Source organism: Perognathus longimembris, chromosome 12 (genome assembly GCF_023159225.1).
Source record: "Perognathus longimembris pacificus isolate PPM17 chromosome 12, ASM2315922v1, whole genome shotgun sequence".
Lineage (NCBI taxonomy): Eukaryota > Metazoa > Chordata > Mammalia > Rodentia > Heteromyidae > Perognathus > Perognathus longimembris.
In genome coordinates this window covers 13,345,575-13,360,680 of record NC_063172.1, presented here as the reverse complement: position 1 = coordinate 13,360,680, position 15,106 = coordinate 13,345,575, and the positions used below count along the sequence as shown (strand labels likewise).

The following is a 15,106-nucleotide window of genomic DNA, read 5'->3' as shown; positions in this document are numbered from 1 at the left end:
AAATGGGGTTGTGAGCTTTTGCCTGCACTAGCCTCAAGCCAACATCTTCCTAATTTCAGCCTTCTGAGTAGCTAGAATTATGGGTATAAGCCATCACACCTACCGGCTTTTGTTATTTTAAAGACAGTCTAACTGGTGGAGTAGACAAAGTGGTAGAACCCATGCTGAGCAAGTGCAAGGCTCTGAGTTCAAACCTCAGTACTGCCCAACAACATCAACAAAAACCAGGTTTCCCTTTTTGTCCAGTATGGCCTGGACCGTAGTCCTGCTGTGAGATTCCCACATGGAAGGGATAGTGGGCTTATGCACCGTACCCAGCTTTTTAGTAGTTGAAATAGATTTATCAAATGTTTTGCCTATGTTGGCCTTGAGTCACAGTCCTCTGCCTTCTGCTCTCTACCTAACTAGTAACTAGGATTTCAGCTATGCCCATGTAGTTATTTTGTAGCTTAAATTATCCTTTAAAAATACATAATTGGGCTGGGAATATGGCCTAGCGGCAAGAGCAGTTGCCTCATATACATGAAGCCCTGGGTTCGATTCCCCAGCACCACGTATACAGAAAACGGCCAGAAGTGGCGCTGTGGCTTAAGTGGCAGAGTGCTAGCCTTGAGCAAAAGGAAGCCAGGGACAGTGCTCAGGCCCTGAGTCCAAGCCCCATGACTGGGGAAAAAAAAAAATAGATACTGTTTTCTGCCTTTTACAAGAGGGGAAATCAAAGTTCAGACACAATGAGTAACTTGTCCAGTGTCACATAGCTTTTGAAATAGTTGTACTTTGAATGAAAGGATGTTCTGTTCTTCAGTTAGGGTTTTGGGAATTGATTCTGGGATTTGTGTTTACTGTGGTTTCACATAGATGAGAAGGGGCTCTCCGTGTGAATGAATTCACGTCATTCTCTGCATGCAGTGGACACAGCTAAATTGTACATTTGGCCTTCGCATCCTAGTATTACTATCTTGAACTCTAAACTTTTTTTACTTTTTGTTTGATGATAGTTGCTGTTTTTTACTTTTCAGTATTGTACATCCAGTATCAGTCCTGATATCCTTGTAAGCGTCTAAACAGCTGGAACTTTTTAAACTTCGATCAGACTTCACCCACCTCTCTCCACTGAGTTGGGAAGGACTGGTTTGGGTATGGTTTGAGTTGTGCCAAAAAAGCTTGGTTCTCCATGTTGGCCACCTTAGGAGGTAGTGGAACCTTTAAGAAGTAGGGCCTGGTAGACGGACACTAAGGGGTCTGCCCTTGGATAAGGGTATTGTAGGCCTCAGGGACCCTGTGAGAAGGGAGGAGAGACTGTAAAGAGATAGCAGGAGCTTTGCCCCCAAATCTCTGTGGTTTCCTGTGTCATCATGTGATACTTCCCTTTCCCACACACTGCCTCCTTGAAGCCATGTTAAATGTAGCCAGAGACCTCACCACCACTTGGCAGACACAGCTCTGAGCAAAATTAAATAACCCTTTTTTTTTTTTACAGACTGTTTAGGCTCAAGTATTTTGTTACAGCAACAGAAAGTGGACTAAAATTTCAGGCTTTCATATTCTATGAAGGGAAAATATAGTCCTGTCCTTGTATTCAATCCCCTAGAAGTAAATTTTGTTAATGTTTTTGAAGTTGTTCCTCAGTTTTTTTATGTTGTCAGGAGGTGACACTATCTAAATAATAATGACATGTTTCATTAGGAACAATTTTATAATCATTAAAACTAGCAATTAAAATCACAAATCTAGTAATGAATAATCATGCAGGCAATAATCTATCACAACCATTCTCCAAAAATAGCAGTTGATGCTCATTAACTTCTTAAGCTTTTGCTTTTCCCAGTAGGAATAAACTTTATTACTTTTCTTGAAAAAATGGCTGCTAATTATAATAAGAATTTGCTGAAATCAGTTTTTGACATCAGTTTTGATAATGTCTTAATGCAGTCATTATAGATTATAATGTATTTATTGCAAATTCCTTCCATAAGACCTTTGCATTTAAAACTCATCCTAACACACTGAATCTATTAGGAGAAGGTCTTCCAGAGATTGTCCTTGGCAGAGCGAGCCAGACACCAAAGTAAGGAGCTATAGCAAGCCCTTGCCAGCTCTGTCAGCATCCTGGGTAGTTCAATTACCTTCTGTTGTTGTAGTGGTGGTGGTGGTTTTTATCATCTTGCTCAGTAGATGTTTTTCACTAACTAGTATAATCCAGAGTGCCCTCTCTGTGTATGTTTGGTACAGATATATTCACCAAATCATATTTGAGGCCATCAAAGCTTTTATGAGAAGAAGATGGTCAGTCATATTGAGATGTTTTGGAATATTCTTGGGGCTAGAGATCAAAACCAGGGCCTCACCCATGTTAGGCAGGCGTTCAGCACTGAGCCACACTACAGGCTGCTACTAAACATTTTTCATCATAACATAGACACGTTGAGTGGGCACTGATGATTCACACCTGTAATCCTAACTACTAAGGAGGCTGAGAGCTGAGGATTTCTGTTCGAAGCAAGCCAGGGCAGGAAAATCTGTGAGACTCTTACCTGCAGTTAATCACCAAAAAAGCCGAAGTGAAGCTATAGCTCGAATGGTAGAGAACTAGCCTTGACTAAAAAAGCTCAGAGCTCTGAGTTCAAGCCCCAGGACCAACACACACCAAAAGGAAGCATGATTGTTTAGAGCTTATATAATAATAGGAAGGCAAAAAACAGAACAAAATGACGTTTTCAACTCTGCTATCAATATATTTCACTCTTGTCCTTTAATTGAGTTGAATCTCTAATACAAGTATCATATATACAAACTCAGCTGTTTGGGGGAACTGAGGTTTGAGATGCGGTTGTCCCTGTATATGCCAGGATGGCCTAGAACTCACTCGATAGCCTAGGCTGGCCTCCAGCTCCTCATCCTCTTATCTCTCAGGTGCTGGGAGTACAAGCATCACCACCAGGCCTTGCTTCACATTCAGTTTTATAAACTTCCAACTAATGATGGCATTTTTCTTAAAACATTTTGCTAATTATTCCTCCAAGGACTAACTTTTATAAGTAAATTGATTCAAGAGAAATTCTGAGACATTTTAAGGTCTTCTTCCTCAACCCCCTACTACAGGGGCCTGAACTCAGGGCTTCAACCTTCTTGATTAGCCTTTTCCATTCATGGCTGCCTCTACCATACTAATTGAGCTGCACCTCCAGTCTGGCTTTGTGCTGGTTAATTAGAGTCGGATTCTCAAGGAGTTTTCTGCCCAGACTGGTTTTTGAACCTCAGTTTTCAGATCTCAGCCTCCTGAGGAGCTAGGATTACAGGCGTGAGCCACCAGCACCTGGCTGACATGTTAAGATCTTTAGCTAATCTTTCACTCATAGCAACACAGTAAGATAGTGCCCATTCCCTGTACTTTCACCATTATTTAGTCTTTCTTAACATTCATTAGTAGTTAGTATTTAATAGTGCTCATTTTAGTAAAGAGTTATGTGCTACTGAACAGCATGGATATAAATTGGTGATCACATTGTGTGAGCGCTGTAGCATACTTATGCAGAACTAGATGGTACTGACCAGTTACTTACCTGACAGGCCTCATCTTAATACCATGAACACAAGATGTGTGAAGCTGCTGCAAGTATAAAATAGTATGGCAGCTAGGAGGAATATAGTCTTAAGTAACACTAAAAAATATAGTAAACAAATCAGAAGCAGTTATTTATTACTATCAGGTTATGTACTATGCTGTATATGATTTATGTCCTTCACTTACACAATAGGTAGTATAGAATGTTTGTTTTCATCAACATCCTCACAAACACTTGAATAATAAGTTGTGCTACAACTTCACAACCGCTATCATGTCACTAGATGATACTAATTTTTCAGCCCTATGAAATCTGAGACAAAGGTTATCTAAAACATTGTTTTGAATGACTGTGTAGTTTGTAATTGTGCACATTAGTAAATATAAACATGTTCCTTAGGTTTTCTACAATTTTGTTATTCATTTTCAGTTGAATTTTTAATACAAGGTAAAGAAATTCTAATTGTTATATAGAATTTTGAGAATTTCCTAATCATTCTTGTCAACTTTTTTATTTGAATTATTATAGTTTACAAAATATCTGTATTATCTTAATGTATAGTATACGTTGATTTTTCTAAAGTGTGAAAAAAGATCATTAGAGCTGGGCACCAGTGACTCACACCTGTAATCCAAGCTATGCAGAAGACTAAAATCTGAGGATCATGATTGAAAATTAGCTGGGTGGGAAAGTCACTGACACACTTATCTCCAGTTAATTACAAAAAAAAAAAAAAAAAAGCCAGAAGTGGAGCTGTAGCTCAAATGGTAAAGTACTAGTCTTGAGCTAAAAAGCTCAGTGACAGTGCCCAGGCTCTGAGTTCAAGCCCTAGGACTGGCACAAAAAAAAAAAAAAGGAAAAGGTAATTTTAAAAAAGACTGTAGGGGCTAGGAATGTGGCTTAGTGGTAGAGTGCTTGCCTAGCATGAATGAAACCCTGGGTTCCATTTCTCAGCACCACAGAAATAGAAAAAGCTGGAAGTGGCACTATGGCTCAAGATGTAGAGTGCTAGCCTTGAGCAAAAATGAAGCCAGGGACAGTGCTCAGGCCCTGAGTTCAAGCCCCAGGACTGGCAAAAAAAAAGACTGTATAATTTTAAGTTTAATAGTTCTGTCTGAACCAGCTGTGAATAATAACTTCTATCTCTCTTTAGGTTTTCTTTCTACCTTTAAGTAACACCATCCTCAGCTGTTTTAAAGATAATTCCATCTTTGCTTGGGAATGTGATACTCTTTTCTGCAAATATCAATTGCCAGCTCCACCTGAAAGTTCTAGTATAATATACAAAGTGTTTGCTGTAACCAGGTAATTATTAATTTTCTGAAAGTATAATATATAATAAAAATCTGTTTTAAAAAAATACAAAAGCAACAACCAGCTCCAGAGCTCACATCCATAATCCTAGCTAGTTGGGAGGCTGAGAACTGGAGGATTGACATTTGAAGACAGCCCGAAAAGTTTATGCGACCCCTTCTCATAGCTAGGCTTGTTGGTATGCATCTGTTTTGTGGGAGGCTGAAAACTGTTCTAAATCAACATGATCAGCAAAGTCCTTGAGTCTCACCAGAAGCAGTTTGGTGTAGTTAGCAGGCACCTGTTATCCCAGCTATGAAGGGAAGCCTAGCAGGTGGGTCCATGGTCCAGATGTCTGTCTAGCAAGCAGTGAAACCTGTCTCAAAAGTAAGTATGGAGAAAAAGGCCTGGAAGTGTGTCTCAGTGGTAGAATGCCTGCCTAATAAGAAGGAAAATAAAAGTTTTTCACTGCTAGGATAAAGTTATTTATTTGTTAATTTGCCTTCCCTAAACTGAACATCCTGTAAGGGCAGAATTGCTGAGCTCATTGACTTGTTCACTAGTCTGATCCTGGGCCCTGCAGTGATAACTGACTTCACAAGACCTTTTAGAATTAACAAGCAACAACCTGGCAAGTCAGTACAACTTTTCAACTCTTCGTCTTGCCCCTCTCTTCTCCTCTCCTCCCCTCCCCTCCCCTTGTCCTTTACGATGATCAAACCCAGGGCCTAGGGCATGCCAGGCAACGTCTTTATCACTGAGCTATGTTTCCAGCCCTTAACTGTTTGTACCTTATAAGAGTAAAATAACTTCCACTGAGCAGGAAAAAAGCTTGGTTCTTTTTGGCTTTCATACAGCAATGCACACACTACCAATTCTTTATGGTTGTATGTGAAATACAGAAAGGTGGATAACGAGTTACTTTGTTGTTATTTAATAAACTATAAACGTTACTGAGAAATTCTTCCAGTGGTTGGTAAGCTGATCCTTTAAGGCAGTATGTAAGAAATGCATATACCATAAACTTGTATGATGGTCACTGGCTACATGTGGCTGTCAAATAAAAGTTTACATCTGTTCCTCGGTAGTTCTAGCCACTTTTCAAGTACCCTGTTGTTCAACAAGGATTAGAATATGTTTACCATCACAGAAAGTTCTACAGCTCTGCTATAAAAAATTCAGCTAGTCTGGCTTCTTCACCTTTCCTTGTGTAGAGATGGGCGGATCCTGGCTGCAGGAGGCAAATCAAATCATCTGCATTTGTGGTGCTTGGAAGCCACACAGCTCTTCAGAATTATCCAGATGCCTACTAAAGTGCGAGCCATCCGCCAACTGGAATTCCTTCCTGATAGTTTTGATGCTGGTTCTAATCAGGTTAGTAAGAGAAGTGTACAGTGTTGTACTTTTTGGGAAAGCTCAGATCAGTTTCCGAACTCTATTAGAATTTAGCTATTTATCTTACACTGTGATTGACAAAAATCTGAAATTACAAGGATATTTTTTGATAAGTTTAGAATTAAACAGTTTCATGATCTCACATTCTTTATATTCATTATAAGTGGTTACTATAATATTCTTATTTTTGTTTTGTTCTTTTGCCAGTCCTGGGGCTTGAACTCAGGGCCTGAGCACTGTCCCTGGCTTCTTTTTGCTCAAGTCTAGCAACTCTACCACTTGAGCCACAGCGCCACTTCTGGCCTTTTCTATATATGTGGTGCTGAGGAATTGAACCCAGGGCTTCATGTATACGAGGCGAGCACTTTGCCACTAAGTCATATTCCCCGCCCTAATATTCTTATTTTAAATTGCCTGTCATGATGTCATATTCTATAGCAACTTAAAACTTTTTTAGAGCCACATAGTAGTTCATATTTTTAACCAGCCCTCTATTATTGTGCACTTAGCCTATTTTGAGTCCTTTTCTACTGTTAAATAATCCACTACTGAATAACTTTCTGTCATGCCATTTTTGTATCCTATATGTATGATAAATTCCTAGAGTTGAAATAGTGACATAAAGTTTCTCTCAATGTGTGATTTGGAATAGGATCTTGCCAAGTCACCCTCCAGAAGGGTTGCATCCACTGCAAATAAGGGGGTTTGTTCCCTGCCAGACAGCCTGCTGAAGGGCATGCTTTCTACATCATCGGGTCCAAACTGCCTTGTGTGTAACAAGCACAATACCAGAATCTCACCATCAGAGGGTGGTCTTACTGGGGAAAGACCCCGTACCTAAGGTACAGGCAAAAGAATTCGTTGGCTTAAACTTTTTTGTTTGTTTGTTTTTTTGCCAGTCCTGGGCCTTGAACTCAGGGCCTGAGCACTGTCCCTGGCTTCCTTTGGCTCAAGGCTAGCACTCTGCCACTTGAGCCACAGCGCCACTTCTGGCCATTTTCTATATATGTGGTGCTGGAGAATCAAACCCAGGGCTTCATGTATACAAGGCAAGCTCTCTTGCCATTAGGCCATATCCCCAGCCCCTGGCTTAAACTTTTGATTACATGCCTTTACAATTTCAAACTACCTTGAAATAGTTTTTTTTTTTTTCTTTAAAAGACTAGTTTCCCACCCACTTCTCTACCACTGCCCTTGCAATTGCAATCCACAATCTCTCTCTACACCAAATGTTAGTTATAATAGCTGACGGTAAGCAAAGCGTGGGAAGCCCCACCAGGAGTCACAGGGTTTAGGCAGCAGGAAGAGAAGGGCAAACCTCCCCCCTCCTCAGTTCTGTCAGCCACTGTGAGGTGGAGGTGAGCTTCATCTAAGCCTAGATGACCGTTCCATAGTCCCCTGCATGTGTTCCTTGTTGACCGTGGTTACAGCTGAGCTTGTCTGGCCTGAAGAAGGCACATCAACCTCAGCTATAGTTAGTGAGTTTTAGATGCATAGGGGCTAAATGAGAATAGAATCTCCTGCATGCAGTTTTCCCCTCAAAAAAGTGTATGTATATATAGATATGTGTGTGCGCATATACATAGTGTATATCTATATAGTTTAACTTTCAGATATTTAGCTTTCAAATGTTTTTAAAACTCATTGTTTCTACTCTTAGGTTCTTGGAGTACTAAGTCAAGATGGTATAATGAGATTTGTCAATATACAGTCGTGTAAACTTCTTTTCGAAATCGGGTGTCTTGATGAAGGGATTAGCTCATCAGTAATTAGCCCACACGGACGGTACATTGCCTCTGTTATGGAAAATGGAAGTCTAAACATATACTCAGTTCAAGCATTAACACAAGAGATAAACAAGGTATGTTATCAAGTAAACAGCAACTTTTTTAGAAAACATTTATTCTTTAATAAAGCTAATTTCATGCTTGTGTATAAATTTTGTTGCGAAAAGACATTTTTAAATCCGCAGGTGGACTGGGACACATGTCACAAGTGGTAGAATACTTGAGGCCCTGAGTTCACCTCCCAGGACCACAAAAAAATAAGCATCCATAGACATCTTCAAGTAGGACTCCTAAAACAAGAAGCAAATAGACTTACTGTCATAAACAAAAAAAAATTAGAGCAGTAGATAACTGAAAATTAAGTGTTTTACTCATCTCCCACCATGTGGACAACACGCCTTAAATTATACATGGGGTCCTGTTTGACCTGTATGTAGGCTCAGGCATGTCTTGGGGCAGTGATAAGCCTAATGTTCACATACTGTACTTGCAGCTGCACCCTAGACAAATGTGTTTTATATAAATGTTCATTAGAATTAAAAGAATTAAATTTAAGCAGTGTTTTTCAGTTGGCACAAGACTGTTACAGTACTTTATTTTCAAGTTATCTGCTGCTTTGGTTATATTAGTCAATAGTTACATTGGAACACAGCCATACTTACTCATTATATATTGTTTTATGCTTTTCTCAGGCAAATAGTAACAATCAACTAAGTAAGTGTGTGGGTGTGGTTATATACGTGCAGGTGTTTATATGCTTAGATTTTCTCTAGCACAAGATACTGTGCCTATTTTATAGTCTGTATGTAATATATAATTGTATCTAGTTATGTTTTTATATATTATACACTTAAGTTTTTTAGAATAATTAATGTATTATTATCTTCTATGACTGGGAAGCTTTTTAGCCTCTTAAGTCAGTTTTATAATACTAGCTAATCCTTCTTAAAAGAGATAGGAAGAGATCTGAGAAAAAGTGGCACAAGTCAGCTGTGGAATTCTCTGAGCTGTTATTGATTGAGTAAATTAAGATCACACTGAAAAGAAAAACTAGTTTAAAAGTGAAATTACCTTTTTAAATTTTAGGACAAGCTAGGCTCTGGTAGCTCACCCCTGTAATTGTAGCTAATCAGGAGTCTGATATCTGAGGATTATCGGTTCAAAGCCAGCCCTGGCAGGAAAGAGCTCAGGGATAGCACACAAGCCCTGAGTTCAAACCCCATGATCAACAAACAAACTAATTTTAGGATATATTATCCAGTGTCCTTATGGCTGTTCCAGGAAGTGTACATGTTAGTACATATCCACTATAAATCTTAACTCATTTGTTTACCATTTTGGAGGATGGATTTAAGTTGTAGAGCACATAGTTCAAAGATTTTAAACACTGGCTTCTCTTAGCTTTCTTGTGTGATATACCTCTGGCCATTAGACTGTTTCATGCCGTCAACTTCATCACACAGGTGGAAAATCTAGTAGGCATTAAATGACTGTAGGCCAGCTCTTAAATTCTAACTTACTATTTATCAAAATGGAAACAAGAGGGTTTTTTTTTCTTTGTTGCTGTTTTTGTTTGTTTTTCCTTTTGTCCTGTTTGTCCGTTTGTCTGGGAGAGTAAGGGGGGGGCACAGAAAGGGTGGGACAAAGGGTGAAGGAATAGTACTCACTAGATACTGTGTTGAAAATGAACTGTACAACTGGTAGGTGGGGATGAAAGGGAAAAACTGGGAGAGGGTGGAGGAAGAGGAAAAGAAACGTACTATTTATCCAACTTACAGAACTATAACCTCTCTGTGCATCACCTTTACAATAACAATAAAGACATTTTTAATCCTAACTTATGACTGTTAACTAATCTTTTGTTTGTATCTAGCAGAAGCTGGCTTTGATTTGTTAGTCAGCAAGATAACATTCTTAGCAATTCACTTGGACTTTTTGCCTGAAGAATGATTATATATAATAAGGCACACTATTAAAGCAAATTTTAGAAATCATATTACTAACAAGTCTGTGTTCCAATATCTACTAGAAGTTTTTTTTCAGTTTTTTTTTCTTTTCTTTCCTCTTAGCCACCTCCTCCTTTAGTCAAAGTGATTGAAGATTTGCCTAAGAATGTACCACAGTCCAGTGATGTTAAGATGAAGATAGCATCAGGTAGAGTGCTGCGGCCAGCAAGATGTAGAGAGCGCAAAACTCAAGCGAGAATAGTGAAGCAAGACCTGACCGGTCACTTAGAAAACAAAGAGGTAAGAAGATCTGGCTAACTTTTGTTCATCATCTCTCTTCTCAAGCAAGTCTCATGGTTCCTAGGTCATCATCTTTTCTCCCTCTCTAGGGGCCTACCAGGATTATTGTATAGAGAAAACTGTAACTAGGATTACAGTATGCTTTCTAACTCTTTTTACATGGATATAGTGTATGTTGGTGGTTTTTACAAAGTCTAAAATTTATACTCTAATATGCTAGTCAGTGGTTAATGGGTGCTTGGAGATGTGGCTAGTATGAATCAAGATCTGCTATAAGTGTGAAATACATAGTAAGACCAAAGTTATATAAAACATCTTGTTAATCAGTGATTTTTATGTTATATGTTGAAAGGATATTTTAATACTGCTGGGTTAAATAAATCGTATTCGGTTAGATATATGTTCCTGCTCCTCTTTACCTTTTCCTGTGTAGTTCTTAGAAAGTTTTAATTTACATGTGTGACTATATATAGAAGATTATAAAGGGAAATCACAAAAGCATGCTTTTCTTCCATCTTGTCCCTGTTCTACTGGCCACTGGGCTCCCCTCCAAGACGCCATATTGTGGGAACAAATTAATACAAGTACAACAAATTTTCATAGACTAAACACACCCATATCACCGGTACTCATACCAAAAATGTAAAACATGACTAGCACCCTTCTTCTCCCTTCTATACATCTCACCTTACCTTGATGATAGTTATCATTCTCTCGTAGGGAGAAGAGTGAATAAAGGCACTGGGGATTGAACTTAGACTCTGCCACGTGCTAATAAGCATGTACTCTGCTGCAGACCTCTACCCCAGCTCAGAAAACTACTCTTGAGATAGCATCATAGTCTAGTACTATCAAACAGTGGTTTCTAAGTGGTTCAGCAGCTCACATTCCAACCAGCAGTTGTTAAGAATTTCAGTCGTTCCATATTCTTACCAACACTTGATATTTTTCACATTAATTTTAACTATTGTGTGTGTGCCAGCATTTGGGCTTTGAGTTCTTGTTTGGCTTTTTCTCTCAAAGCTGGCACTCTACCACTCATAATTTTTTCTTTAATTTTTAAATATTTATTTATTCATTCATTCATTCATTTTGGTCATGGGACTTGAACTCAGAGCTTGGGTGCTGCTCCTGAGCTCATTTGCTCAAGGCTAGTGCTCACCACTTTGAGCCACAGAGCCACTTCCAGTTTTTGAGTGGCTAATTGAAGATAAGAGGCTCACAGCCTGGGCTGGCTTCAGATCACGATCCTCAGATCTCAGCCTCCTGAATAGCTAGGATTACAGATGTGAGCCACTGACACCTGGTTTTCTTTTAAGGGTTTTTAAATTGTGAAGTCTACATGTATATAAAGCAGCGTATAGGTCAGTATAGCTTAATGAAAAAACTTAAAGATCACACATAAAACCTAAGTTAGGTGCTCTCAGAGTTTCTTCAGATTTCATGCTTCATTAGGGTTCAGTATATAATCATTCCTATTAGAGTGGAAAAATACAAAGCAGAATCAGCACAGGATAAGGGTCCATGAGCTGAGGTTCAAAGAAAAGCAAAAGCTTCCAAAAATCTTGACTGCTTGATTCTTCTAGCAGTAAATTGTAACACACAAGCCAAGTGTTGTCTGCTAAGGAAACCACGAGACACCTGGTGCCTACGTCTTCCACGTGAGGCTGGGTATATGGGCTGCTCGGCCTCCCGAGTGCCCAGATGGCGGAGGTGCGCCATCACGCCCAGCAGGCGTGCGGATTCTCAGATTACAAGTAAGATCGCCATGTTTGTACTTGCCTATCACTTGTTTGTACTCTCTTTTTATAGAATGAATTGCCAGACGGATTAAACAAAAAACGTTTACAAATCTTATTAAAAGGCTATGGTGAATATCCAACAAAATACAGGTAAATTTTAAAGTCTTTTTTTTTGTGGGGGAAGGGTAATCTGTCACCATTTTTTATGGGTGTTTTTTTTGTTTGTTTGCTTGTTTTGTTTTTTGCCAGTCCTGAGGCTTGGACTCAGGGCCTGAGCACAGTCCCTGGATTTTTTTTGTTTGCTCAAGGCTAGTACTCTGCGTTTTGAGCCACCGTGACACTTCCAGCTTTTTCTGTTTATGTGGTGCTGAGGAATCGAACCCAGGGCTTCATGTATACGAAACAAGCACTTTACCACTAGGCCATATTCCCAGCCCCTGTCACCAGTTTTTAAATTAACTTCTCAATCATGATCTGGAAAGAAAACATTCTCAAGTAATATTACTACAAACAGCTCTGATAATCCAGGCACTGGTAGCTCAGGCCTGTAATCCTAGCTCTCAGGAGGCTAAGATTTGAGACCACAGTTTAAAGCAAGCCTAACTAGGAAAGTCTGTAAGACTCTTATGTTCAATTAACTGCTCAAAGAAACCAGAAATGGCACTGTGGCTCAAGTGGTAGAGCACTAGCCTTGAGCAAAAAAGAGCTCAGATGGCACCCAAGTCCAGAGTTCAAGCTCCAAGACTGGCAAAAAGAAAAGAAAAAAACCCAACTCTGATACAGCAGTCACTCCTGTGTGCCATAAAGCAGGCTCAAAGTACTTGGGTTCTGGGAGGTAGGATACAGTCTGTCCTACATCTGTACTACCAGGGGACACAATTAACAAGATGTTATTTGAGGCTTGATTCTACTTTTTCCAGCAGAGGGCCCAAAGAGTGGTTTGACCCAGCCCTGTAAAGAAATTCACTTTCTTGGATTCAATCCTTTATACTAAATCACTTTTTTGCTCAAAAAGTTTTGATTTGAAATGACATTTTAATTTCAGGATGTTCATTTGGCGCTCTTTATTACAACTGCCGGAAAATCATACGGCATTTAGCAACCTGCTAGATAAGGGCACACACATGGCATTTCTCAACCTTCAGAAGATATACCCCATCAAAAGTAGGAAACTACTTAGAGTTTTACAGAGGTATGTTCCCTGTATTGCATCTATGGACATGAAACCTATAGCTAGTCATTGCAATGTTTTAAAATCCCGTGTTTACAAAATGTTGTTTAGTCACTTTGATTATCCTGTGTGACATCCTGTGTTGGTTCATTTCAAAATCAGACATGTATATATAGTACGTATGAATATTAGCTGTGTTGTAGTCTAGCAAAAAGGAATCATTCGGATTATTTAAAGAAACAAAACGGTATAGTAGAACAAGCTTAGAATTTGAAGTCAAAAGACCCAGTTTTGAAATCTTATTCCACAGCTTAATAACTGATGTAGGACGTGTCATTTCTTCATCATTAATTTATTTACCAGAGAATGGACTAATAACACCAGCTTTCAAGGATTACTGGCATAATTAGAAGAGAACCTCTTAGAATTCAACACATTGTCACTGGTTCCTAAGATGCATTACTTCCCCAGAAATCAGTAAAATACTGACAATCCAATCCTATCACTTCTTCTCCTTTTATGAGCAGGGTAATTTCTATAAAGAAAATCTTTCTGTTATCAACTATTATGTTACTGTACGATATAATATAGTGTCAGTGGCTCACGCCTGTAATCCTAGTTACTCAGAAAGCTGAGATCTGAGGGTCTTGGTTCAAAGCCAGCCTGGGCTGAGATTCTTATCTGCAGTTAACCATTCAGAAATAGGAAGTAGCACTGTAGTTTAAGTGGTAGAGCGCTAGCCTTGAGCAAAAGATCTCAGGGACAGAGCCCAGGCCCTGAGTTCAAGTCCCACAACTGACAAAGAAAAAAAAAAAGATATAATCTATATAGAAAAGAAAAGTTGAATATTTGGGATTTTTCTAAATTTACTAGTTTTAAGAATAGAAATTATTAATTTTTGAGGACACCATAATGAAAAGTGTGTGTTTATGCTGGGCACTGGTAGCTCATGCCTGTAATCCTAGCTGCTCAAGAGACTGAGATCTGAGGATCACTGAAGCCAGTGAAGTCTGTGAGGCTCTTAACCCTCCATTTAACCACTGAAAGGCCAACAGCAGAGCTATAGTTCAAGTGGTAGATTGCTAGCCTTCAGCTCAAAAGCCCCTGAGTTCAAGCTCAAAAGCCCCTGAGTTCAAGCTCCAGGACTGGCACAAACACACACACACACATTTTAGCAGTGGTTACTTCTGAAGAGGAGCTATATTGTAGAACAATTTTCTCCAAATGTACCTTTTGTATGGAACTTTTTATGATGTAAGTGTGTTGTTATACATATGGATTTTAATAATGTTACTGATCTCTACTCTTTATTTCAGAACCCTGTCTGCTTTAGCTCACTGGTCTTCCATCTTTAGTGACACACCATTTCTTCCACTCTTGGCATTTCCATTTGTAAAATTATTTCAGAACAACCAGCTCATCTGTTTTGAAGTTGTTGCTACTCTCATAAGTAAGTAATTATTACAGAATGAAACCAAGAGTAGATTCTTACATATTTTCCTGATGTCTTCATACCTTTGCAACATTTAACAATGCTTGACATCTTTACTTTTAAGTTAAAGGGTGAAATAATCAAGTATAAAGTAGACATTTCTATCTAAACCTTTATTTACAAGAAAATTTGAAAAGAAAATTGAGGAGATACAAATTTCAGAAGATCATTATAGACAGATTTGATTAGTAGGGAAAAAGCAGATCTCTCACCTACTGAAAATCAGCTGTGTTTATAGAACTATTCTAAGCATATAAAGCACTTTGAACACCATGCCCAGTGTTTAGTGCCTAAGTGGTGGAGTGCTAGCCTTGAGCAGAAAGAAATCCCAAGACTAGGGAAAAAAAAAAGTTTAAAGTCCAAAGAAACACTTCAGCAGAAAACAGAAATACTTCAAATAGTTGTGCTTGTTTG

General features: G+C 38.9%; 1 protein-coding gene across 4 annotated transcripts in view; it reads left to right on the top strand.

The window, feature by feature from the left end:
- The window catches only part of Tbc1d31 (TBC1 domain family member 31), a 48,121-nt gene that overhangs the window by 13,859 nt on the left and 19,156 nt on the right, over positions 1-15,106 (top strand). For all 4 annotated transcript variants that reach the window (XM_048359166.1, XM_048359169.1, XM_048359167.1 and 1 more), the window contains 7 exons: positions 4,720-4,871; positions 6,074-6,233; positions 7,915-8,115; positions 10,111-10,287; positions 12,100-12,179; positions 13,075-13,221; positions 14,517-14,650. In XM_048359166.1, the coding sequence (XP_048215123.1) occupies positions 4,720-4,871; positions 6,074-6,233; positions 7,915-8,115; positions 10,111-10,287; positions 12,100-12,179; positions 13,075-13,221; positions 14,517-14,650 (1,051 nt within the window). The remainder of the gene's footprint in view (positions 1-4,719; positions 4,872-6,073; positions 6,234-7,914; positions 8,116-10,110; positions 10,288-12,099; positions 12,180-13,074; positions 13,222-14,516; positions 14,651-15,106) is intronic.